Source organism: Lissotriton vulgaris, chromosome 7 (assembly GCF_964263255.1).
Source record: "Lissotriton vulgaris chromosome 7, aLisVul1.2, whole genome shotgun sequence".
NCBI lineage: Eukaryota > Metazoa > Chordata > Amphibia > Caudata > Salamandridae > Lissotriton > Lissotriton vulgaris.
Window position 1 is genome coordinate 1498625167 of NC_141695.1, and position 25740 is coordinate 1498650906.

At 43.8% G+C, this 25740-nt stretch overlaps 1 protein-coding gene across 1 annotated transcript in view; it reads right to left on the reverse strand.

Moving 5' to 3' along the window:
• The window catches only part of LOC147705870 (arf-GAP with SH3 domain, ANK repeat and PH domain-containing protein 1-like), a 1082966-nt gene that overhangs the window by 367078 nt on the left and 690148 nt on the right, over nucleotides 1-25740 (reverse strand). Inside the window, exons 13-14 of the mRNA XM_086932322.1 lie at nucleotides 25623-25710; nucleotides 23251-23299 (exon numbers count right to left, since the gene is read on the reverse strand). Coding sequence (XP_086788448.1) covers nucleotides 23251-23299; nucleotides 25623-25710 — 137 coding nt within the window. The remainder of the gene's footprint in view (nucleotides 1-23250; nucleotides 23300-25622; nucleotides 25711-25740) is intronic.

Below are 25740 nucleotides of genomic sequence, written 5' to 3' on the forward strand. Positions count from 1 at the left end.
AGATGCTTTTCATAGTGTTGCAAACCATCAGTTCAATGCCACTCAGTCTCTTGAGCAATGTTGTTATATCGAATTTTGGGAACTTTGTGTAGTACATTATCAAACACAGGTGGTATCACGTTTTGGTAAAGGTCAGCCTGTGTACTGAAAACAAAGTCTTAAATGTTAAATGTGTTTTTAAACGCTAAAAAAAAATCAAACGTCAAGGCCTATTTTAAGGTGGCTGTGTACTAGGCGACTAACTGCTTTGCTGGACTTCATTACAGTTTTGTGTGATGGGGAATGTACAGTCTGGGTGTAGTTGTTGTGATGTGTGTTGATGTACAATAGACTCAGTGAGTGATTCCTGAAAGTAAAGCAAGTGTTTATGCTCGACTATTTGTACGTCAAGCAGTAACTAAGAGAAATAATTTGGCTATGAAAGGAAGGCACATTTTGACTTGCCATTTAAGTGGCTGTGTGTGAATAGGTAAAGCATACAGAATACATTGAGCAATTAAAGTGATGACAATGGCATTTCTGGGTTCTTACTGGTGACTATTTCAGCAGCCCGTTTAAGAAAGACAGTATAGGAGTAAAAAAGTACCGAAGTAATACAGACTAGGTAGCGTGGGGCATTCACACTAGGGTGCATGAAGTCCATAGTCCAACACATATTGCCTGGATGCTGCAAGCAGGACAGTACTTTTAAACAGTGCCACACACATATTACATGACTGGCATTAAAAGATTGAGCTGGTAATTAAGTTAGGAGAGTGGCATTTGTTTATTGTCTTGCTTTTGCTCTTCTTTAAATTGTCCTAAAGTTTGCTGGAAACAGATTACAATATTTCCAGTCAATGTAGAAAAAAGAAAGTTTGCCACATATCAATTAAAAAAAACACTTCTTCAGCTATAGTGGTGTAAGATCTGTAAATATAGGAGAGTATTTTCCTAAAAAGCCATACTCAGACGTAGTGAAAATGGTGTAAAACTATGCACCTAGAGCCAACTCTCATGGGAAATGTGATAGCCACAGGAAGGTGGTTTCAAAGAAAAGTAACTTGGGTTTATAAGAGGCCATGGGCTGAAACATGCATGCACAACTCAATGTGAAATTAGAATGTAGAACCATTGGGGGTGGACAATTAAACACTGGTAGAGAAAGTAGAGGTTTCCAAATATTTAACATCCTACAGTTTTGAAAGACTGTATAAGAAACTCATGAAGCTTGTTCTAGTAGCCAACATAGCAAAAAGTCAAGCATTGCAGGTATCTGCCAAAATGTGCTTCGCAAAATGATAACTCAAGGACAGGAAATCATCCAAACCAACAGCTGAGTGCTTTTCTCCTATTTTTGTGTCTATTGGCACCTCAGCCAGTTACTTTGGGGTTTGGGGTTGAGTTCTTGAGGAAGCCTTTCCGGTTGCTGATAGGACTTCCAATTTGGACATTTTATATGGATGGAATGGTGAAAAACAACTTTCAAGAAAAAACTGATCTGCACAGTTATAGGTTTGAAGGTCTCTGGAAAGTAACAACTGGCATAGCTAACCTTTTGATACTGGGATTAGAGAGCAACTTTGTTCGGACCCCAACCTGAGGTACTTGGAGATTCCTCAAACAGTAAACTGATGAACTTGGGGACTACTCACATGTTTAAATGATTGTAGAAATGTTATATGTGATTTATGTCTCTTTTCCCCTGGTTGGGATTTCCCTGTCACATGATGTCACTGTTAGAATACATGGTGACATCGTAGAATGTTGGGGGCTTGGCCTGTAGTGGACTGGCAGTTGGTGGCAGGCAGGCTGAGGGACAGGGAGGTCAGTCCTGGTGGGGTTCCCTATATTACCATTTTATGATCTGGACCTGTAACTCATCTTAAATAAAGCAACTTGAATATATTCCTGACTTAAGGACTTCATTATGTACAACAAGAAGCCAATGGCTGTTACATTCCCAATGGTGAGTAGTATACTGAAGATAGCCTAGAGTATCCAGCTTAAAAAGTAAATCCTCAAGAGATTCTAATAATCAGGTAATAGGAAACATCACCCTGACTTGCTTCTACCAGTAAAATATAGTTATGGTATATATAGTCAATGGATAGCAGGGTTTCCTTTTCTTTTAGGACATAAAAAAAGACTTACTTAAGCACGAATATTACATTTTCTTTTCTTTTATTTCAGAAATTTCACGTAAAGCTTTACGAACTTTTACAGGCATGACTGCTCAAAGACAACCATCTGCTTTGTGTTTCATCAGAAGCGAATTATGATTAAAATCAACAGGGTGTCTCGTGGAGCAACCTCACCACTCAGTAGAGTAATTAAGAGGTTCTAAGGAATCTGAAGTACATTTTAGGTGAGATACATGCACTGACAATAATAATCAGAGAGGTGGAGCTGAAAAGGCCTTATCCAAAACCTTGAATGGGGAGAATGTGAATATAAGAGATAATCAGACTGAACTGCCTCTAGAACCAGCACAATAATATCGGAAGAGCAGAATGTAAATAGAACAATAGAACCTTTCCAAAGGAGGCTAAGTCATTACTTTGTGTGGTTTCCAAGCTCAAAATCTCATCCTTTCACCTATAGAGAAAATGGACAAGGATTTGGTAAGATTCAAAACTGCCTAAAAAATGAGTTTTCACTGGGAGAGACTCCCAGAACAGGCAGACATTTAAATAGCCACAGTCCTGAACCCTTTGGCAGAGGAAAGATGTAAGAGCCCTATGGTATATGCTGTAGGTACAACATAAACCTACAGCACCCTATATCTACCATAGTAAGGATTTGGACCATAATTGCCATACTGAGCTTGACTGCATAAATACTGGATTAATTTGTAGCTGTCAAAAATGGACCAAGGCATACAGATTTGCTTTCTGATAGCAAAGTAAATTGAGTAAAATAAGTTGTAGCCTGCCCTATTCCCCTGATATGGGCTTGCTACATCTCTACGTGATGTTCCATTGATACTGTTTGATTTGCAAGACGACATTATACAAGTCACTAACCATGAAATGGATGCAACCTTTCTTTATATCAAAAAACGAGTCAGCTAATGATGAGCATACTCTAGAGAGGAATACCAGACAGCCATTCACTCAGACTCTCTTAGGGCATTATTACTTTGCACCTTTTAGATAGAAGATAATGTCTGGATTCAGATAAGGTGAGAAAGGACTCGACGCCATGAGGCACAGGAAGCTGGAGTAATACAACATCTGCATCATGTTACCAAGCCTGCCCTCTGTACTTGGAGCACCATAGAGGGGAGTCAAGCGCCTGTAAGTGAAGATCAAATATTTCAATAATATATCTCTGATGAAATATTCTTGGTACTTCCCTGTTCTTTTGTTTAATTGCACCTCATCCCCAGTGTCTATTTATTTTTACTTAATTCAATCATTTAAATTGATATATTTATCTTATTTTAATTACATTCTTCTAAGGGCTCTTCTTCCAATTTATGTTCCTAACCTTTGTTGATGAAGTGGTCGTCGATGCAGTTGCTATGTCAGTATAATGGAGTCAATGTAGTGGCTAGTAAATGTAGTGAATCTCACATGCAACTTAATGGGCACTGGAGTGAGAAAAACTCATACAGTAGACAAAAAAAATGTCAGAGGACGAAAACTGGTTACTAGCCTACAAGAAAAGGGGCCTTCAGGTGTGTGCTCGGTACAAAAGGGGTGGTGATGGACGGAGCATCTAAATCAATCAAACACTCACACCCAGTCAAAAGATCTGGGTTTAATCCATCACCGTTCTTTAGCCCACTCTGCCACCCCAGTTCCGACATGGCTATATGCAAATCAGTCTGACCCTGTGCCTCATGGGAACAGTCCAGCCCGAACTGCCAAGCCATGTCTTCCCTTGACCGGAAACAAGCTTCCGAGGACCGGTTTCTGGCATTCCAGCCGTCTTCAGCCCGGCTTGCTTGAATCCAGTGGCAAAGTGAGCAAGGGACTCATGTCTGAGCATACCCTGCCACACTAATGGTCGCCAAAAGTGGTACAAAAGGGGGTGGTGATGGACGGAGCATCTGAATCAATCAAACACTCAGGTGTGTGCTCTGCACAAGTAATTGATCCACATTGGTCCTCCACTGCGAACCAAACACCCCACTGTAACACTTGATTCTCTCAGGTAGTGAAGCACAGCAGTCCAAGGCCTACTCAAGAGAGGTGGTGCTGGCTAGTAATCAACATTTGCTAGAATGCAGTAATAAAAGGCCTGGGCAGTGAACTCCACTCCCTTCCGCAGAGTTTGCAGAGTTTTCTGCACTCTGCACTCCGCAAAGCTTGTGGAGGGCAGAAAACTCCACTCCGCTTAGTGCAGTGGAGTTTTTTCCTACTCGCGCTCTGGAATGGTAAGTTCGGGAGCATAACACTCAATAAATGAGTGTCCAGTCTGTGCATTTTCTTTTGCAAAAGGAAAAGTAAATTTATTACACACCCACTACTCAACGCTACGCAGTAATTCACAAATATACATAATGCTGATGGAAATATCTTTTGATGACATTGCATAAGCAGTTTTGCCCTCCTCCCTCTCCCCTAGAGGTCTAGTTCAACAAACCACATCTCTAAACATTAACTTGTACTTAAATGAAATGATTGAACATATCTTGGTATGAGACCACCTAATACTGGTAACAAAGCGAGAGGCTGTCAACATTATTATCTTACTAAAGCATTTCACCATAGGAATAAAGGAAATAATAATATATAACCATTATTGAAAGCACCTGATACTGGAAATTAAGCATATATACTTTGGTCACAAGTGGCTGTTGACACTTCAATAAAACCTTTATAAGAAAAAGATAGATGCATTGTGTAGTTTAAAAAAAAAGCAATTATGCACATAGCCCCTAGAGGGTTTCACGTTCTGATCACAACCACCTGTAATCATACATTTCACCTCTAGAGGGTGTTGCACTGCATGTATATTCATTTTAACTTCCTCCAGGCCACAATAACTGTAGCCATGTCCCTGGTCCCTAGAGAGTGCAGCACTCCCAGTTGTAGGGCAAAAGCTCCAGCCTTGGGAATGTTTGAAATACCAAAGAAATCCTGGGGATGTCTTGTGGAGCCCCCCCCAACCTAGAGTGGGGACTCCTAAAATCTATTTGAGGGGAGGCTGCACTGCTCCTGCAGCTCCCACACACTCCCTGAGTTTGTTGGTGGTAACCCCGTCGTCCTGGGGCCACCACAAGAGAGAAACAAGGCCAAAACATGCCACAGCAGACAAGCCCCAAAGGCCATTATGGGGTGCTCCTTTCAAGTGCAGTGAATATTTTATTAGCGGCTTTGCCGCTATGCCAGAAGAGCTTTGTCTTTTATTTTGGTTTGGTTCTTTTGTTTCTGGGCTGTGCCACATCACTTTGCAGGCCCTGTTCTTTGTTCCGGGGTGCCCGGGCCCACATGGGCACTCCACGCATTCTCAGTGTTTGGGTAACAGCCCAGGGAGCCCACCCCTGGCTGCACCTGCCGACTCCCCATGCCAACAGCACTTAAATATGCTGTTGCAGGAGTCTGCATGTCCATTTTGCCTCACCTGCTCCTGTGGGTGGGGAGCAAGACTCATGGCTGTCTCCTGCTCAGCCCAGGCATGGGGAGTAGGGCGGGCCAGTCACTTCACGGAGAGGGCGGCGGTGCTCCCCGAGCATCATCCTTACTTGGGGCACAGGGATGGGTTCCTGGGCCCCTTCCGATGATTAGAAAGCAGGGGGAAAGAGCATTGACAGCTATCAGGGGCCTGGAGATAGGGCCCTGGGCCCCCAAGCATCACCTCATCCTGGGGGATTGGGTCCCCAGGCCTTCAGGAGTGTCAAGGAAGGGGCCCCACACATGCCCTCTCTGGGCTCCATTTCTTTATGGAATCCTTCTTCGCAGTGACCCCCAGGCACTGGCCCACCCCAGGGAATAAAATCGTCCAGCAGCGGAGCTCCACGGGCTCTGGGATTGTGCTGGAGGTCAAAGGTTGTCCAAACTTGAAAAGGCCATATCTCGGGGCTGATATTTACACTCTTGGTCTAGTTTTGCTCCTGGTGGCAAGCCCTAGCCACCTGGAGCATTTGTGTCAGGCCTCTTGGCCTCAAAGGTGATGAAGTTTGAAGGGAGCTGGTTTCACTGGATCCCTGTGCCAGCCTTTCTCCACCTTGTGCAGAAACCTAGTCTTTTCGTCCAAACTAGTTCTCAGGGGGTGTAAAGGGACCAACGTCCCTGGTCCTGAGGAAAGCCTCACTGGTCCAGACTCAATTAAAGTCAGAGTACTTAGCTTAAAGGGCCATCAGGGGGTTCTTCCTTCCAAATGTCCATGGCGTCTTCTTCCAGTCCCAGTGTCTAGCAGAAAAGCACAACCAAGAGAAAGCGCCCCCTCTGCAAGACCTTTTAAGGGGGGGTGGCAGGAGATTCCAGGAGGGATGCACCTCTGGCCTATCCCGGGGTGCCACATCCTCACCTTCCTGCACAGTCTTCTGGAACATTTAAACACGGCGTTACCCAGGACTCACTTGTCACATCTGCTCTGGGGGCCTCAGCTCCACCCCTCACTGACATCACTGCCATGGCCTTTCCCAGCAAATCTTCAAATGAAGCTCCCTACTGGGTTGGGTCCATAGGTCTGGGCTCCCTCCTTTGTTTAGTGGGGTTGGGCAGGCCCATCTCTGGCATAGTGTGACTGATGGGTGATTGATGTAGAGCATTCCACCTCACCCCACCCCTTTCCTCCTCAGTCAGGAGCTGAGTGAAGCACTGCTAATTGCTCCCTTTGTGTGGGGGGCCTTTGCGCCTAACAGCTGGAGAGAAATGTAATTAACTTAGCCCAGAGGGGGGACATACTGGACTGGGCTCTGCTCCTGAACTGAGCTAGAGAAATATGACATTCCTAGATGACCCATAAGCTGTACATATATGTTTATAGACTTTGCAGAATTGATTTTCTCATACAGATTAGGCTCTAAATCGGTATGACTCTGGTGTCTGTAGGCCAAGGGGAAGAGAAACTGCAATGCAACACAGCCCTTCCCATAGGTGAGCAATGGAGTGTCACCGCAGACAAAACAGTAAACCACACTGACTTTCTCTATGAGTGTACACTAACATTATGAAGCATAACCCAGGCCTGTATCCAATCTTGCACAGTCCCCTCTGCGTAAGGCAACTTGTGCGCAGTTCCATGCTGTGCACGACAAGAGTATCCCAAGCACAGCTCTCTCATGTGTGAACATGTGCAACCAGCCAAGGGCTCCTTACCCTTGCTGCATCGCAGCAGCCTTATCTTAACCCCTCCCATGCTCATGACGGAGCCGCTCCGTCATGAGCATCGGCTGAGCTGTGCTCATGATGGAGCGGTTCCGTCACGGCCCTGCCGCCGCGCCTGCGCGGCGCTGATTTCGCGCATACGCGGCGCATTCTATTATGCGGGCGGGGCCATGACTGAACCGCTCCGTCATGAGCACAGCGCAACCGCGGCTTCGTCACGAGCATGCGAGCGCCGCTCGGGCCCCCCCCCCATAGCGCTGCGGCGGAATTGCAGCCGCAGCGAAGGGGTTAAAAGGCAGACATTGGTGGTAAACATGTGTAGTCCATTTACCATGAGTTTACCATGGATGAGTCACAGGTTATGAAGCCCCCCCACAGTAAAAGGTCAAAAATCAGGTGATCAAAATGCAGAAAATTCAGGCGGATTAGATGGGTAGAAGCACCTTCTCACATAGCCCTATAATTCACAAAAACCTGGGAAAAACATGGCTCATGAACCATATTTCTTTCCACACCACACATCATATAACTGGAAACCAATGGGAATGCAGGACTTGAATCTCAGGGGGTATTGCCTGTCTTGCAGAATAGCTTCGCAGCCTTATTACCACATAGTGGCCTATAGCTTGATAAATGCCATGAGGCTTACTGTAAACATAGAATGAAGTGACCAACTACCATTCTCAATGGAGAAGTCCACTCCTCTGAGGCATGAATTCCTTCTTATTCATTAAAAATTAAATACACACCATGCTTTCAAAACCTCTCCATGGAAAATCTGTTGATTGATAAATGAGAGCAAAGAGGGCTCAAAAAATCATTACTGCACATAGCTTTCTAGATAAGATGAACATGTTCACTGGGAACCTTTGAATTAAATCCTTTGAATTGTAAATGTCTAATATTATCATACAATTGTGGTAGTAGTAATTCTGAAAGTCAATTATTGATAAAAAATCGAGCAGGCAACAGGAAACTTGAACTCCTACATGGAAGGTTGACCATTCAGCCAATTCATGACCCAGGAAACAGATTTAAAATTGTGAGCCTCTCATGAGGTGATGTGGGAATCACACACTCTTTTGGAGGCTGTGAATGGATATGAATATGGAATACCGTAGTGGTGGGTCAGTTTATTATTAGTGCTTCGAGTACTCTCAAATTAAAACTAGCATTGGTAAAGTAATAAGTCTCGACCATGTGGGGTACTGCCTTTGTCAATGTTTGTAGCCGTGCTGTACAGCAACGTGGCTGCTATGGATATATATATATATATATATATATATATATATATATATATATATATATATATATATATGTATGTATGTATGTATGTATGTATGTATGTATATATATATATATATATATATATATATATATATATATATATATATATATATATATATATATATATATATATATATATATATATATATATATATATATATATATATATATATATATATATATATATATATATATATATATATATATATATATATATATATATATATATATATATATATATATATATATATATATATATATATATATATAATGCATTTCGGCCGGATTGGCCTTCGTCAGCGCCTGCGGTGAGTGTATAGGAAGTTCCAGCGTCCTGCAAATATATATATATATTTTATTTGTATTTTTTTTAAAGCACTATGATGCTGCCAGAGCTGGTAGGGTCATAGGTTTTTTTTTTCTTGTTATAGCAGGTGGGTTGGGGGAAGCAACATCACCAGAGGGGGTGTAGTGGGAAAACAAGGACAACAGGCATGAGGTACTGGAGGATGGCTTAACATTTTTTTTTAATTGCCATGACGTGGCCAGCAAAGGCCGCTTAATAGTGCTTTTGTTTTGTTATAGTGGGTGGACATGGACAACTGAAGGAGAGAGGGAGGGGGGGAGCATCAACCCAGAACTCGGGTAGGGGGTGAGCAACAACATGAAGGGTGGGTGGGGGCAAGCTACAACAGACCGTGGGAGGAGGCCAGCAACATCTCAAGCAGCGGCAGGAAGGGGTAACCTCTGCCCAGAGCTCTAGGGAAGGCAGATTTGATAAATGTGCCACAGTTGGTTATTCTGTCAAGTGGACTAAAGAAGACTGTTCTACAGAGTTACAGAGTGGGGGTATTGAAAATCGAGTAGGCAATATCTAGAAATCAGAATATTGTAGCCAAAACTTCAATATCAACCCAATGACACATTTTGTTTAGATTGAAAGTTATTGGAAATCAATCAAAAGACTAACATTTCACTGGACTTTGAAATTTGGCATTGCATAAATTAAAATACGCTGCATTTCTGTAGGATTATCCACACATGGTTATGTTATGTTATCCCGGGGTTTTATATAGCGTACGGCTACTCAAAAGAGTGTCCCGACGCTTTGAATTGCACACAATCTCATAACACAACAAGGAGAGTAAATAAAAACAGAGAGAAGGAAACCTAATAGGGCCAGGAACTAAGAGGTAAAAAGCCAAGTTTTGAGCCCCTTCCTAAATGCTAACAGGTTAGGGGAGCTGCGCAGGGACACAGGCAGTTTATTCCACAACTGAGGCGCTAGCAGTTTAAAAGAGCGGCCTCCGATGCGGGCTCTCTTGACACGAGGAACCATAGCAAGAAACAAGGCTCCTGACCTGAGCGGCCTAGCAGGGTGGTAAAATGTTAGCCTTTTCTGAAGGTATTTTGCTCCGGAGGAATGCAAGGCTTTGTATGCCAGAGTAAGAGTCTTAAAAATTATCCGCTTCCGGACAGGAAGCCAGTGAAGAGCCTCCAGGAGACCCGAGGCTCTAGCACGGCGAGAAAGTCCATAAATGGCGCGTGCTGCCGAGTTCTGGACAACCTGTAACCGTTGGAGCAGGTATTCTGGCAGGCCGAGATAGAGGACGTTGGAATAGTCAATTCTCGAACCTATAAACGCCTGATCCGTGACCGTGATGGTAGCAGTCTGATATATTTTGCAGAGGATCTGGGGATGTTTAATATTTGATGGTGTATCATTGGTAGTACCATGGTACCCTTTACAGCTGGTAGACCTGTAGGAGGGTCAAGGAATGTTCTCCCTGGTTTTTGACCTTCTGGAACGTCCTCTTAGTAAGGAAATACCTTTTCTTTTTTTCATTTCAGTACATGTTGTGCATTGGGAACCAAGCAAAGCGCCTTTTCAGGATTTATTTTCAGCATCCTTTTGATTCTGTTTCACTACTCCCTCTCCTGATCGACCCTTTACGAGCTATAACAATTCAGCAGAGGCTGAAACTCGGTCCCATAATTACAGTTTTTAATGGGAATCTTTCCCTTGCCTTCTCGGTCTTTGCCTTAAAACATGCAAATAGTTTTAACCCCTTCCACGCTGATGACGAGCTGGGCTCGTCATGGCGTAGCCTCCTCGCACGCTGACGACGAGCCCAGCTTGTCACGTAACATGCGTTTTAAAAAATCTCAGCGCAGGAGCGGAATTCCGCTAGCGCGCATGAGGTTAAAAAATAGCATGTGAAAATTGACAAACAATAATTACTTGTCAACTCAAAGGGCTCTCTTTGGGCCATCTGATATTGATGTATGCAGTAGGTAACAGCTCCCGGCACCAGGCCAGTCTTGCATTTTCAGGACAATTCTTCTCAGTCTAGAATGTGAGCAGAGCGACCGGCGCAACCGCTTCCTCTCAAAATGCAACTGCCATCATTAATTTTGTGAACAGCGGAATTACATGCAGCAGACACCTGAAGCACGCTGCATTCACTGGGAGATCTTATTTATTTTGACAGAAATACTTTGGAAGCAGGTAGAGCCATTTGCCACTGGCAAATTGGAACTACACAAAGCGACTAATATAAATGGAGCTTTTTGTACTCATCTATTTTATGAACAGAGTTTAGGTAAAAAAAGAGTATTGTACTGGTGATGCTATCTCTATCGCTAGTTATTTTGGGTCTGAAGAGTCCAGTGGCGGCTTCTCTTGGGAGTGCTGAGAGGCAGTGGAGAGGGGCGGAGGAGGGGCAGGGTGTGGGGTAGTAAAAAAAAACTTTGTTTGATTAATTAAAATCATTACAATCATCCGTTTGTAGCATCACAGAATATTAAAAGTAGCATTCATTTGAGGTTATAAAAAAAAACGATATAAAATTAATTCACATGATTTTAGAAACTTATTAGTCATGTTAAAAAGGACACTTGGGAGCCGTTATTGTCCCGTAAACTACTAAAAAATGAACACAAGGCGAAAGGGGTAGTGAACTCTGGCTAACGGCCAAACGGAGTTAAGTAGATAAATAAATACATCAAAGTAATTACATTGTGCACGCTGCAACGCCAATCGGCGGTGCAGCGCGCACAATGTAATTTGTTTTATTTATTTACTTAACTCCGTTTGGCCATAAGCCGGAGTTTAATACCCCCCCACCCTGCCCCTCCCCCGCCCCTCCCCACTGCCCCGCAGCACTCCCACGAGGATCCACTGGAAGAGTCCAGCGGATCACTATTCACGTCTGTCTGTCTCATCCGATGCCTTATCGACTCTCTTCTATACCCCTCGTAGACAATGTACATACGAGAGAGGGTCCGATGTACCAGGATACTGTGTCAGGCCATCCCCCAGTTTGCAGCGCTCCATATGTGCCTGTGATAGGAACAATTGTAGTGGCATTTCAAAAGATTAAACGTTTAACAAAAACCATAACAAACCCAAGAGTCTTCGGGGGAGCCTTTATCATTCTGTAGGGGGGGGCTCGTGCAGGGGTGCCCCCGCAACTGTCTTTTCACCGCAGGATGAGTGTGACGGCCATGACGGGGTGGGAGCAGGCCCGGTTGTAGCCAAATATGAGCCTTGGTCATCGGATTGGCAAGGCGGGCATCCGGCCGGTACATGAGACCCAGTCCCCGAGGCTTGATGTGAGCCGATTTTTTTCCCTCCATCAGTGTTCGGGCTGGCTCTCCAGATCAGAATTCAAGAGGCTGCTGCAGCCTCTGCGCAGCCCAGCACAGATTATCGCGGCCCATTGTTGTCCTGTCCAGAACATGGGCACTAGGTCCCTGGAACAGGGGCGAGGGGACACCGGACACCACATCCGGTCAAGGGGTGGGGAGAGAAAACATTCTGGAGCTGGACCTCGAGGAAGGAGGTCATGATGTATGCATGATGTAAACCAACAAATAAAAGAATACTTGCGGAAACCAACATCGTGTCCTGTGTGAGTTCCTTGGTTACAGGACACGACAACTGGCGACGAAGGGGTCAAGAATCGACGCTGCTCATCGAGGAATATTCAAACAAATGCCAAGAGCCCACCTTGGACGTGCATCGTCATGGAAATTGCAGAGAAATTGAAGGAGTAAGGTGCAGCGACACGAGAGAGCACCGCGATCGCTGAAAGAAAACGTCCGACTGAGCTCGGTAAGCGCAAACACCAAGCTCGTGAAATTGAAGAAATTAGCGCGAGAGCCGCGGCGGCCATGTTGGAACCAGGCGGATAGGGCCAATCAGCGAGCAGAACAGAAGAGCGGCCATTGTAGGGTCAGGCGAATGAGGATTGGCTCTGAAATATCGCGAGGGCATCAGCGGCCATTTCAGGAGCAGGCAAACGAGCCAATAGGAGAAGAGAAAAAGCGGGCGGATATCTTGAGGACAGGCAAAGAAGAATCGAAAATAAAGATAAAAGAGGAGCAGAAGCACCGGAAAAGGCCGAAATAAAGGAACAAAAGAAGAATTACAAGAAACAATTACAAATAAAGAGTATGAAAGAGCACCACAAGGCAAGAAAAGACTACAAAAAGTAGAAAAGAGCAAAAGGACGAAAACAAGCGCCAGAAAGCACGAAATAAAGGAATACAGCACAAACAAAGTGACAAAAAGAGAAAAAGGACAAACAAAGCACAAGCAAAGACAAGAACAGCAAATAAGAGAAAAAGGCAAGAAATAAAAGGAAAGAAAGGAAAATAAAGACACATAAGAGAAACACTAACAAGCACAAGCAAGAAAGAAAGGAAGACAAAAAAAAAGATAATAGAAGAAATAACAAAAGAGTGCCAAGAAGAGCACAGAAAAGAAGAAAAGGAGCAGAAAATGCCGAGTCAAAAGAAAAAGATAACAGAAGAAATAACAAAAGAGTGCCAAGAAGAGCACAGAAAGAAGAAAAGGTGCAGAAAGTGCCGAGGTGAGCACTAATGAGCACTAATAAAGCAGAAACAATAAAGAAAAGAGGACAAAAGGAAAAGATAATAGAAGAAATAACAAAAGAGTGCCAAGAAGAGCACAGAAAAGAAGAAAAGGAGCAGAAAGTGCCGAGTCAAAAGAAAAAGATAACAGAAGAAATAACAATAGAGTGCCAAGAAGAGCACAGAAAGAAGAAAAGGAGCAGAAAGTGCCGAGGTGAGCACTAATGAGCACTAATAAAGCAGAAACAATAAAGAAAAGAGGACAAAAGGAAAAGATAATGGAAGAAATAACAAAAAAGTGGATCAGACATCTGGAGAGATACATGGAAGCGACTGATGTGACAGAAGCAAAGAAACTGGGTCTATTAATAAACTTTGCAGGCGATGACATTGAGGACCTACTAGTGATGCTGGAAGAAGATGATGCTGCCACAAGCACCCCACTGAGGGGGCTAACAAATAAAGGAAAACGTTTCACATGGACTGAAGAGCACCACAAGGAATTGAAAGAGATCAGATTTGCTATGACGACCAAGGACGACCTAGCACATGCTGACCGGAGGCTGCACAGGGAGCCAAAGTCAGATGGCAACGAAATGGAACTGGTAGCAAAGGTGACACAACACCAACAAGGAAAAGATCACCGAAGACAGGTGGTGACAAAATAAAGCAGAAATGGAACGGCGATGAGGGAATTAAGAAGAATGAGACTATCACACACAAGAAGGGTAAAAAGAGTGGAACAAGAAGACACTAATGCAAGAGATCAAACAGCAAACGCAACAACAAAGGCCCATGAAAAGAAAGGAAGACAGGCGACAAAACGAAAAAAGAAAGAAAGGAGGAATTGCAATGGTCAAAGAAGGACAAGCGAGGAAATGTGGCAACGAGATACCTGGAGGCGAGTTGAAGAGGACAAAAGCAAAAGAACGAATGGCAAAGGCGGCAGTTTGGCCAGTGTCACGTCACAGGGCACCTTGCGCATGCCAGCAAGGCAGAAGCAAGAGAAGAGTAAAGGTTAAAGCAAGAACTGTAGAAAGACACGCAAAAGGAAGAAACTCAAGCGGATATCAGAAAACAGCGATCAAATCAAGAAGGAAACAGATGGAACCAAAGAGACTAATTGAAGATGTATATCAGAAAACAGCGATCAAGAAGGAAACAGACGGAAGCAAAGAGACGAATTGAAGAGGTGTACATGAAGGGGCCTATGGGCCATCGCACATCATCAACTCTCTTCTCTCTCTCACTCTCTCTCTCTCTCTCTCTCTCTTTTTTTCTTTCCTTGCAACAAGGGGGGAGATGTCCTGTCCAGAACATGGGCACTAGGGCCCTGGGACAGCGCAGGGGCGAGGGGACACCGGACACCACATCCGGTCAAGGGGTGGGGAGAGAAAACATTCTGGAGCTGGACCTCGAGGAAGGAGGTCATGATGTATGCATGATGTACACCAACAAATAAAAGAATACTTGCGGAAACCAACATCGTGTCCTGTGTGAATTCCTTGGTTACAGGACACGACGATTGTCACATACAAAATGACAATGGGCCAAAACCAGCAGTCACAGCAGGTGGTGGGAGCTCCCGCCCTGGCCTTAGGGTATGACAGAGAGGCCTCACCACGGGAGATGCTGCTACTGCAGCCCAGAGTTTTCACTCCCCATGGAACAGGAAGTGATGGCGGCAAAAACAGGGTTCCGCCCCCTGCCTCCTCGCTTTGGATGTTTGGCCCAACACCAATTCATGCTGGTCAGGCAAGGCATCCTCACAGCTCTACCAACCTCCCATCTCAAACTCAGAATTTAACCAGATACCAACCCCGCCTTACTTGTCTCTTTGAGATGTGGCACTTAATTTAGAGGCTTTGTCAGCAGATGCAGCGAGTTTCCTGGGCCGTAGTGCCAGTGCAGTGCAGCTTTTAAATGACCTCAGTCAAAGGAGGGCCACCACAGACACTGGCTGTCTGGATATTTCCTTTTGTATTCTGTGCTGGTGAAAAGAAGTTTGTTTATCCTAATTCACATTTCATGGCCCCTGCAGCTGCTTATCATATCAGACTATGAGGCAGAGTTCTATCTACCAAGTAGGAAAGAAAATGTTGACTATTTGTTCTTATTTTAAAAATCTGTAAAGGCCCAGCAAGGCACATACTTTGTGTAGGCATCATTTAAATCGTTGTTATCCTTATCTTGACCATGGATGCAAGGCAACAATAAAAATGTTCAGATAACTGGTGATTAATGATCCTGCTGGAGAGCAATCCTTTGTTGATAGTTTTGAAAAAGCAGATAAACTGTATTTTAAGTGGGTAGCTCAGTGGGTTACCGTCTTTGTCACAGTGATTCTTGTGTTACTTGCAGTTCAGAAGTTACAATCCTAACATAGGACAGTGACCTATGAACGGTCATCAAAGAGCTGCAGGCAAACCTGAACGGTTTAGTTAGAACTTCACTTTTTTTTTGTGCTGCAATATAGGTAGAACTTCCTCAGTCTTTCATTATTCTAATGTTGCTAAAAAGAGTTAGCTTGGGCAGACATTCATTTTATTAGTAAAGCCAACCCACTAACCATTCTGAGTTTGTGTTTCTCCAGACCACACACTCCTAAAATAAACCGCCCACAAGTATGGATGACGTGAGTCCTACACCTTATAATCCTCATTGGCTTATGTGGCATTTCCTATAGACTGATTTACCTACTTGTATGATTTATTATCTCTGTATAATTTGTGCGTGATGTAAAGGACTGTGACACCCTACACGGATATGCGTAGCGCTATACAACAAATGAAATGCATATGAGAGAGGGGCTACATAGAGATTAAGGACACTGTTGGAGGGTGGTAGTAATGGTATCTACGGAGAAAGAGGGCATTGGTGGGGCGCCAAACAAGAGTTTCCCACTAGTGCTAAAGCCAGCCTTGTCATGCCCTTTCTGTTTTTTGTTTATTTGTTTAGTAGTCAGGTCATGAGTGCACAAAGACTGTTTGGTCGACCCTCTGGGGCCACCCAAACCAGTCATGCCCACTCTGCCCTCCTCCTTGCAGGCTGCATTGGCTGCAATGGGAGTGAGCCTGGCTGCCTGCATCCTTTTCCTGCCGGAGACAGGAGAGCAGGAGCCAAGAAGACGTGAGACCCGCCCGGTGGAAGGGTAACCTACATTTAAAAAAAAATTTCATATTATTTAATTAACCCCTTGGCCGCGACGGTAATTCTGCCGCGGCGCTGGGGGTGAGGGGGGGGGGGCGCGCAGCGCCGCCATGCTCGTGACGGAACCACTCCATCACGAGCCACGGGCGCGCTGTGCTTGTGACGGAGTGGTTCCGTCACGGCCCCGCCCACTCAATAGAACGCTCAGTGCAGGCGCGGAATTGACGCAGCGTAGGCGCGGCGGCCGGGCCGTGACGGAACCACTCCGTCACCAGCACAGCGCGTCCGTGGCTGGTGACGGAGTGGTTCCGTCACCAGCGCTCAAGGGGTTAAATCCCCCCCGCCCCGCCTGATTCCCCTGTCCCCTCTCTCCCCCCCAGTGAGTCATGCCAGCCGCGACTGCCGCAGTGGCCCACCCAAATGCACCATTGGCCCACCCAAATAAAAATTCCTGGAGCCGTTCCAGGGTGGGAGAGGGGGGGCTGGAAAGGTAAGTGTAGATGAAGAATTATAACACATTACAATGTACCACCCATGTCTTGGGATGTGAGTTCCAGTTCAAGGATGAGTGCCAACCCTGTATGTTCAGGCGCGGATACTGGGGACTGCAATGCAGAATATCCACAAATGTATAGTTCCTGTGCTCGCTGAGCGCCGAATAGAGTTACTCCCACCTCAGTCCTATCCCCCTCACCATCGGTGGCACTCTCTGTGTCTTCAGTTGGTCTTTCCCAGTTCCCAAGTATCTCCAACCACAACTCTGCAATGCGACATCTACGCACTCTTATGGTATTTTCCTGAAGTTGGGCTCTCTTCTCTGACCTGGCCCAGGTCATAGCATATAGCACCCAAGCCTCCAACTGTGGGTCCATTTCCGATTTTCCTACTGGTGCTATGCGTCTTATCACCATGGCTAGGGCTAAATCCAAATATCTGGAGCCCACTTACTTCGATTTGGGTCTCTGGAAGAGTCCCAGCAGACATGTCTAAAGAAGAAGCAACTGGACGGCCCAATGTACAGGTCAGCCTATGCATTACTCCTCCCCAAAACGGGTGCAGCCTGGGGCAGCTCCACGTCATATGTTCGAAGTCTGCGTCCAATTCTGCACATCGAGATCACTGTCTTGGTCCTCCTCCGTATATGGCCTGAAGTCTATTAGGGGTTAAATACGTCATATTCAAATATTAATTGGGTACATTTCAGCCGCATATTCCTAGATATCTACTTGGGATATGCCAAAACCCTTGTCCACTTGCGGTCCGGCAGGTCACGCCCCAACAAAGCTCCCTACCTGGCCCTCAGTGCCATAAGGGGCCTTCGGCCATATCCAATATAGCTCGATAGAGCCACTTCACGGGATGCCGTGCATCGCCCATGGTCAAAAATAGCTAAAGCACTATTTGGGTTTTGGGTTCCTCTCTATCACTGGACCATACGTATTTGAACAATCTCATTAGAGCCTCATAGGTCAGGAATTGGCCTGGGTCAACTCATAGTGCACCAGTAAATCTTCTATTGGAATTAATATTCACAACTGAAAACAGTCACCCACTGTAAGTAGACCAGCATCCTACGATGACATCAGATGAAGAGCCCTATAAAATGTGGTCGGGTTCCCATGTGTGAACCTCATCAATGGTAACACTGGGGCACATAACGAGCTCCCAGCGGTTCATCACAGACATCGTTTCCAACACTCTATTGCCACAGGCAACAGAACTCCTGGCCATGGGAGGTCAACCTTCTGGATCATGAGCTTTGCCAGTAAAGCCTCTTGAGAGGTAAGTCTTCCTGTCTGGCCCATCTTTCAAGGCCAGTACCAGCCAGCCATTGTGCCACCCACTGCATATGGGCAGATAAATAATAAAGTTCAAAATCAGGGACTCCCAAGCCACAGTCACTAGGGGGACATCTAAGAGTTTTCAGTGACACCCTGTGTCGGCCACCATCCCACACCAGCTTTCTAAGTAAAGTGTCTAACTGTTGAAACCAGAACCCAGGGATTTTAACCCCGGAGGTTGGTAAAGAAATACAACAGTCTCGGTAACATAACCATCTTGTATAAAGAAATTCACGACATAATGGGAAACTTCATTGACTGCCAGAAAGAGATACAGGATTTAAGAGATCTAAGGTCCCCTCTCCCCCCAGGTTCCCTTCCCTCAGATTGTCCGATGAGTGGAACACTTGTACACCTAGGTACTTTAATGTTATCCAGGACCAGCTCAAATAATGCAGCATGTTACCTGGCCTTGGACTGCCACTTCCTACAGGGAACAAACAGGACTCAGCTTTATTTACTCAGAGATACAAATATAGTGCAAATTCCTCCAGTATGTCCATAGCGTGATGTGACCCCACCAAAGCGACACCCAGGTACAGTAGGAGGTCATCTGCAAAAAACAAAATAATGTGTTCTTACCTTCTACCTCCATGCCATATCCTGTGCCCTCTCATATCAACAGCTCAGCCAATGGTTCTATGGTGAGAGCGAACAAAGAGGTGACAGCAGGCACCCCTGTCTCATGCCTCCATGAACATTATATCATACTGAGATGCTGTGGCCCGTCTTAACCTGCGCAGTTGGAGGCTCGTGCGACATTCAGATCAATTTCACCCATTGGTCTCCCGACTGCATTTGAAGCATAACTTCTTAAAGGTAATCCCTTCAACCTAATCAAATGGCTTCTCCAGGTCAGTCAACATGATTGTAGTACGTGTGTGCCAGCACATCTCAATGGTAAAAAATGTGATAGTCTGCAGAGGTTCAAGGACGTGTTCCCTGTAGGAATAAATCCATTCCGGTCACTATTTACCAACGTCAGTATATATGGTAGCAACCTGAGTGCCAGGACTTTACTGAGGATCTTAAAACCCATATTTAACATTGATAAAGGATGAAATGCACAAACTGAGACCTTTTGGTCTTTAGTCTTGAAGAAAGGAATTACTATAGCTTCTTTGGTGGATTCAGGCAGTGAATACTTTCGCAATGACTATGTACATGGCTTGCAGCCAGGGGGGCTAAAGATCCAGGAAAAGTTGAATAAAATTCAGCTGGTAGGCAATCTGACCCCAGAGTCTTCCCGTTGGCCATATCTTTGATAGTGGTTCTAATTACTTGGACAGTTATTGGACCACCCAGTTCTTCTCTAGCCATTGGGTCTAGCACCTGCAGGGGTACCCTGTCCAGAAAGTTCGCCAAGCCATCCATGTCTAGTGGTTCTGTTCGCCCATATAAGGATTCATAATATTCCCAAAATGCCTTGTGGATCTCACCAGGGGCATAAACCAGTGTAGCATTTCCCGAACAGACCTGAGTGATGGGCATCCCTCTGGACTCAGGTCCAATAAGTCATGCAAGTAATCTACCAGGTCTACCCGGCTCATCATGTTCCTGCGCTATATATTCCTTATAGGCATGACAATGTAGGAGCTCCATTGCTTCAATATAGAGTGCGCTGGCCTCACATAGTCGGGTCTGTGAATGGTCATCTGGCCCACTACTTTGCCTAGTTCATGCATTCTGGTATCTAGATGGAGTAGACTGTTAATAAGATCCTTTTGCACTCCCACAGACTGCCCTTTACAATGTCCTCTCACCACAACCATGAATGCCTCCCACTCAACCGACTCAATCTCCGATCTAGAGATTGGGGATTGAGTCTCCATGTGGGAATCTCCGGGCGGTCCCTGATTGGTCTAAACTTCATTAGAAGTGGTCTGGGATCAGACACCATACATCCCAAATATTCAGTGTGCGTTATCCAGTGGCTCAATCTGGTGGAGCAGATGAACATATCCAATCAGGTATGTAAGTGATATATATGACAGTGGTATGAGTAATCCTTTTCCATTCCATGCCGTACCCTCAAAGTGTCAGCTACCTTCCAGTGATACAACCCTTTTTAGAAGCCCTCTGAAGTTCTATGTGTGGGTGCCCCTGGGCATGGGGGGCGCAGCAGTTTAGTACAACGTCAGCCACAAAACTAAAGTCTCCTCCACTAGTAGGCCATTGGTGGCCCTGGGTGCCAGCTGGGTCGACAATGTTTTTTTGAATACTACCTCATCTTGGTTAAGGGCATATAGTGAAGGGCCTTTCATAGAAGTGCAGAAAGAAGCTTGCTTATAGAAGAACGAGAGACACCTAAGAATTAGAGAAAATATCCCCCTCCATCTTTTGGAAACATAAAGCCTGGTGTAAAGTAAATTGCAAGTTGCATCACCAGTGAAAATACAAGCTACCAACCAGGGCCAGTGGTGTGAACAGGTGTGGAGGCCTATTTTAAAGGAACAACGGTCCCTACAGGAAACAATCAGTATTAGATTATGTCAATAAATTACACTATGACACAATGTCTTCATATGAAAAATACAAACTCATTGCATTAGCAATCAGGAGTAGTGGCTAATGTCAAAAGAAAAAAATAATAAACTCCGGCAAATACTGGTGACGTATGAAAAAAACCGTCCAATTTAAGGCACGCTACGAATAAAGCCAAAAATCCGCCCTTTCAAATTATACATACATTACAGGTGTCTGTGTGCAGTCAACGAAGTTTTGAACCTATGTGCTTGTAAGGACCATCATCAGGACATTTAAAAGTCAATGTTTGAGAATCAACTGTATGACTGCTGGCACAAGGCCCCAGATGTAGCTGAAAAAATATAAAGATCCAAGGTCCATGGGATGCAGAGGAGTTCAAGGCTAGGTGCTAAACTCGAGGCTAATAGGAGGCAGAGAAGATCAAGTATCAGTGAAACGGCTAGTGCTCCTCTCGTGGGGTGTGCTGAATCTGGGTTAAACATACCTCTGTATCCTTGGGTTACCACCTTTTTTCTGGGTGCACAGATTTGAAGGCCTTTTCCATTTTGTTCTTTAATGAAAGGGTTCAAGGCTTCGGCGCCTTTTGACTTTGTCATCTGTAAACTAGCATGTAAGAAGCACTATGAGGATATTACAGAGGTGAGCGCCTGACTCTTAGATAGAAGGATTGACTCCAGACAAAGAAATAGCCTATTAAATCACATTGAGATAAGTAATGATAACACTACTGATTTCTTACAGTGGAAAAACCACTATCCTAGACTGAATCTAAAACAAAAGTTAACACATTTTGAAAACAAGACTGTACCTTGTATGAGGCCCTAACTGAAAGTACCCTCCTAGAGACCCCAGGCTACTCCAAGAGGAACTCATAGACACAACGTTACAGTAACGCCATTCTACCAGAAGGCTAATGGCTATGTAAGCTTCTCATGCTTACAAATTGAGTCCATATGCAGGAATAACTTTGGCCATACAAAGTGTGTTTTGGCCAAGTAGACTAAGGTTAATCTATCATAAACATCAAATCTCTATAGAATGGCTGATGTAATCCCTGCCACACTATGGACAGGACTAAATGGTCCTGCTTAACCTTCAGCATTGATCATATAAAGAAATCAGAACCCAGTGAAGGAGATCAAAACACTGGCATAATTGGACTAGTATTGCCTGTTTCATAGCCTCTGGAGGTGAGGCGGAGACGCTGTGCGAAAAAATTGCACTGGTTCTCTTTCTGCACATCCCAAGAGGCGCACAAGGATTGCTCCTGATCACTAAAACACTGTAGTCAAGGCGACATAGGCTCACCATTTTGACTTGCAATCAGCTCCATCTGATAAGGTTGGTGAGATTTCTCTTCACCCCTTTCAAATAAAATCACTTCAGTTTTTTACTGACAGCTTTGAAATAGTATCCAGAACTTTTATGGAAAGTAATATGCTTTTAAAAATCTGTTGTCAAAGTCCACCAGTTTGGTCGATCAAAATAAAAAGAGAGAACTTACATAACACTATTGCCACCCGTCTCCTCTCCCGCCTTTTAGCCAACAACGTGACCATCACAATATTGCTATTGTGACATCTAGTTTGTGTAGTATCCTGCATATTATATTGTAAGGTGTTTTACCAGCCCTGCTCTGCCAGTGCCTGTGCTCTGACTCATTAGAATGTTGGAGTCTGATGATGCCTCGGAATGTTGGGACTGAGAGAGGCAGAGTGACAGTTGGTCACGGGCTGAGCAGCTGACAGGCAGCTCCTGGTGGGGCTCTGATCTACCACATATCTTCATGATGTCCTGTACCTTACAACCTGTTATCTTCATAAAATAAATCATCTTGAAATACAGCCTTCCTGAGTGGACCTTCTTCCCACCAGTTTGGAAAACACTTTATTTCGTTTTTAGATTTATATAGCACACTACTGGGGTATTACTACACTTTACAGAGACCATAGTTTGGTTGCAATTAAAATCAAACAGGAACAAAAACATCAGCCTACTTAAGTCTCTTTGACCTTCCAAAGTGAGGAGGAACCTGGGCAGATAAGCAGACTCTCTAAGATGTACACCCTTCTTAGCAGGACAGTCTGCACAGCAAGACCTCCTTACTCCAAACCCCTCTGCCAAAAGCAAGCAGCTCACAGCCAACCGCCGTAGCGAGTAAAGTGTGAAGAAGGATGAAGACTGTGGTAGACACCTTATACCTGGCAACAATATGACACCAAATCATCTAAGATGTCAGAGGAAATATCATGCTTAATGCATGTCACTTTTTTACATGAGCCCATATGTTTTTTTTATTCAGGCACAATCTTGGTCCCAAGACACTAAAAAGAATGTGTACTTACGCAATACAGTCTTGTTCATCTTCGGCCAAAAAGTGGTATGTGCGGTTGTCTGAAGTAAACAACAGAATAATGCTTAGTTAACAAAAGGCCAGCAAAAGGCAGATTAACAACATCTTCTAAACTAGCTTGTTCTTTGCACAAAATAGTATTTGGCAGTTAGATGTGGGAACAAATGTCACAGAGAAGAGTTGGCAGTACCAATATATTTACAAACAAGGATTGTATCTGTTAAGCTTTTATACTCACAGGTCAGCAGAAAAAGTAATAGCTGAGGCAACTTATGAAGGCACTTTCAAAAGTTCCAACACAACATGTGTTCCCCCTCGCCACATCTGAGTGTTTTTCTCTCAGAATTCCTATTTCAAGTACTTAGGCCCTTCAATGTGTTTTCTTTTTCGTTCCCAGTTCACCATTTGTGCAGCTCTTTTTGAAGGTTCCTCTCTACACACCTTATTTACTGCGAGCCTATCTCATCCTAGTGATTTCCTTCAACCAGACGCTTTTTAAAAAGCACCTTAAATATATCTCAGTCTTATAGGGTCACTTCACGGAAACCAGTAAAATAATCTGAGCTGCAGTAAACTTCAGCCTAAAAATTTTTGGGGGATTCTTGTTGGGGTAGAGAACTCTTATTGTATAAGTTATTTCCTGAGACTTCACAACCAATCTCTACGCCTTGCCAGGGGCTGTGCAATGATTGTTCTTTCTTTATGAAAAACTTCAATAAGTTAGCCACTCATCAACAGGTAGGACATTTTAAATGAAGAACTGCAGCTGAAGTGGTCAGGCAAATGCTAAATTTGTAGCAAATTAATCAAATTACGACAACGTTATCCCCAGAAAACTTTTATATATGTACGCACAAGTATTATACATTACTACCAGAAGAAAGACACGCACTCAGGCTTTTCTTGATCAAAACCTGCATTATCGGAATGCTTTGTGAGCCGTTTCTCAATAAACTCACCAGCAAGAACAGCATGTCTTTTCTCTGGAAGTAATTGGTTAGATATGTTGCAGATCTGCTGATAGACGGGACACCCCTGTTGGGTCGGGAGTACTGGCAGTTGCCAGTTGGTAGTTATAGTTATGGCCTGGTTTCCATAGACAAAGTGTTTTTTGTTTTCCTAATACATTTGCTGTCATTTTGACGAATCTTCATTACATTTTTAAAACTAGTTTGCTACTCACTTGAGCTGCTGCCTGGAAAGATTCAGGGTGATTCATCAAGAGGGGCAGGGAAAAAGGGAAGGGTCCAAAAACACTTTCTCCCCATGCAATTTCCCATCTGGGTTTTAGCCACAACTACAGCGTGAACCATTGGACGGATTTACACTACATTTGGCAGAAAGCTAGCTTTTAGGGCTTTGTGCATGTAAAATGTGAACCTAACTATAATGTCCCTGTAACCTTTGTTTTCTTTGTGAATTTCTAAGGTTTTTTACATTTTATTTTCTAACTGTATCATGCATGTAACCTTTGTTTTTTGTGTGAAAAAATATATATGTTTATATGTATGTATGTATATATATATCTATATATATAGATATATATATGTATATACATATATTTATAGCTATATAGTCTGTGAAAAAACCCAAAGGTTTCAGGGACATTATAGTATATATTCACTGAAAAAATCAAAGGTTAAAGTAACGTTATAGTTATGTGTGATAAAATGATCTGTTTTTTGTTAAAAAAATAAGAATGAAAAAACATTACAAATTCACCGGAAAAAAACAAAGTTTAAAGTAATGTTATAGTTAGATGACTACGTCAGTGACAACATTAAAGTTTTGAACTAAAAGCAACTACAGAAATTCAGCTGCTATCGTTAGCAGAGCTAACTATAACTTGTGCCCCGCCATGCACTGCTTATGACCTCACATATTACATCCCTCATGACATGTTCTATGACATCCTTTATGATGCCACTGATCTTTTTATCTTGGATACATGAAAGGTTTTTGGAGACGGACAAACAATGAAGCAGAAATGTCAAATGAATGCAACCAAATTAAAATAGAAAAAACAGACTCAGGTCTGAAATGTTTCATTATACTGTTTTTCTAGGGTTAAATCATGCAACATGCTTAACTACTTTCATAATTATTACCCTACGATACCTAGTGCAGTGTTACTGCTTTAGAATGAATTCTGAAAACCTAACCATTTAAAACTATTTTATTACCCATCAGATCAGCGTGGACGTTCTAGCACAAGGCCTATAAATTGGAAATTCCACCGACTTACAAAGAAATTGCCTTGTGAATTGTACAGTAAGCTGCATACTAAAAAGCACTTTTTTCAAGTGAACAAGATTTACTAAACAAATGCACTGCCAAATGAATGCTTAACACAAGGCAACTCACGGGAAATTAGATCGAAGCACTTTTTATCTTCCAGATTTGGTTTGACTTGACATGTTAGCAGATTCAGCTTGGCTGGTTGGCGATTGGCCTGTCAAGAAAACATATATGAATTGGTTTC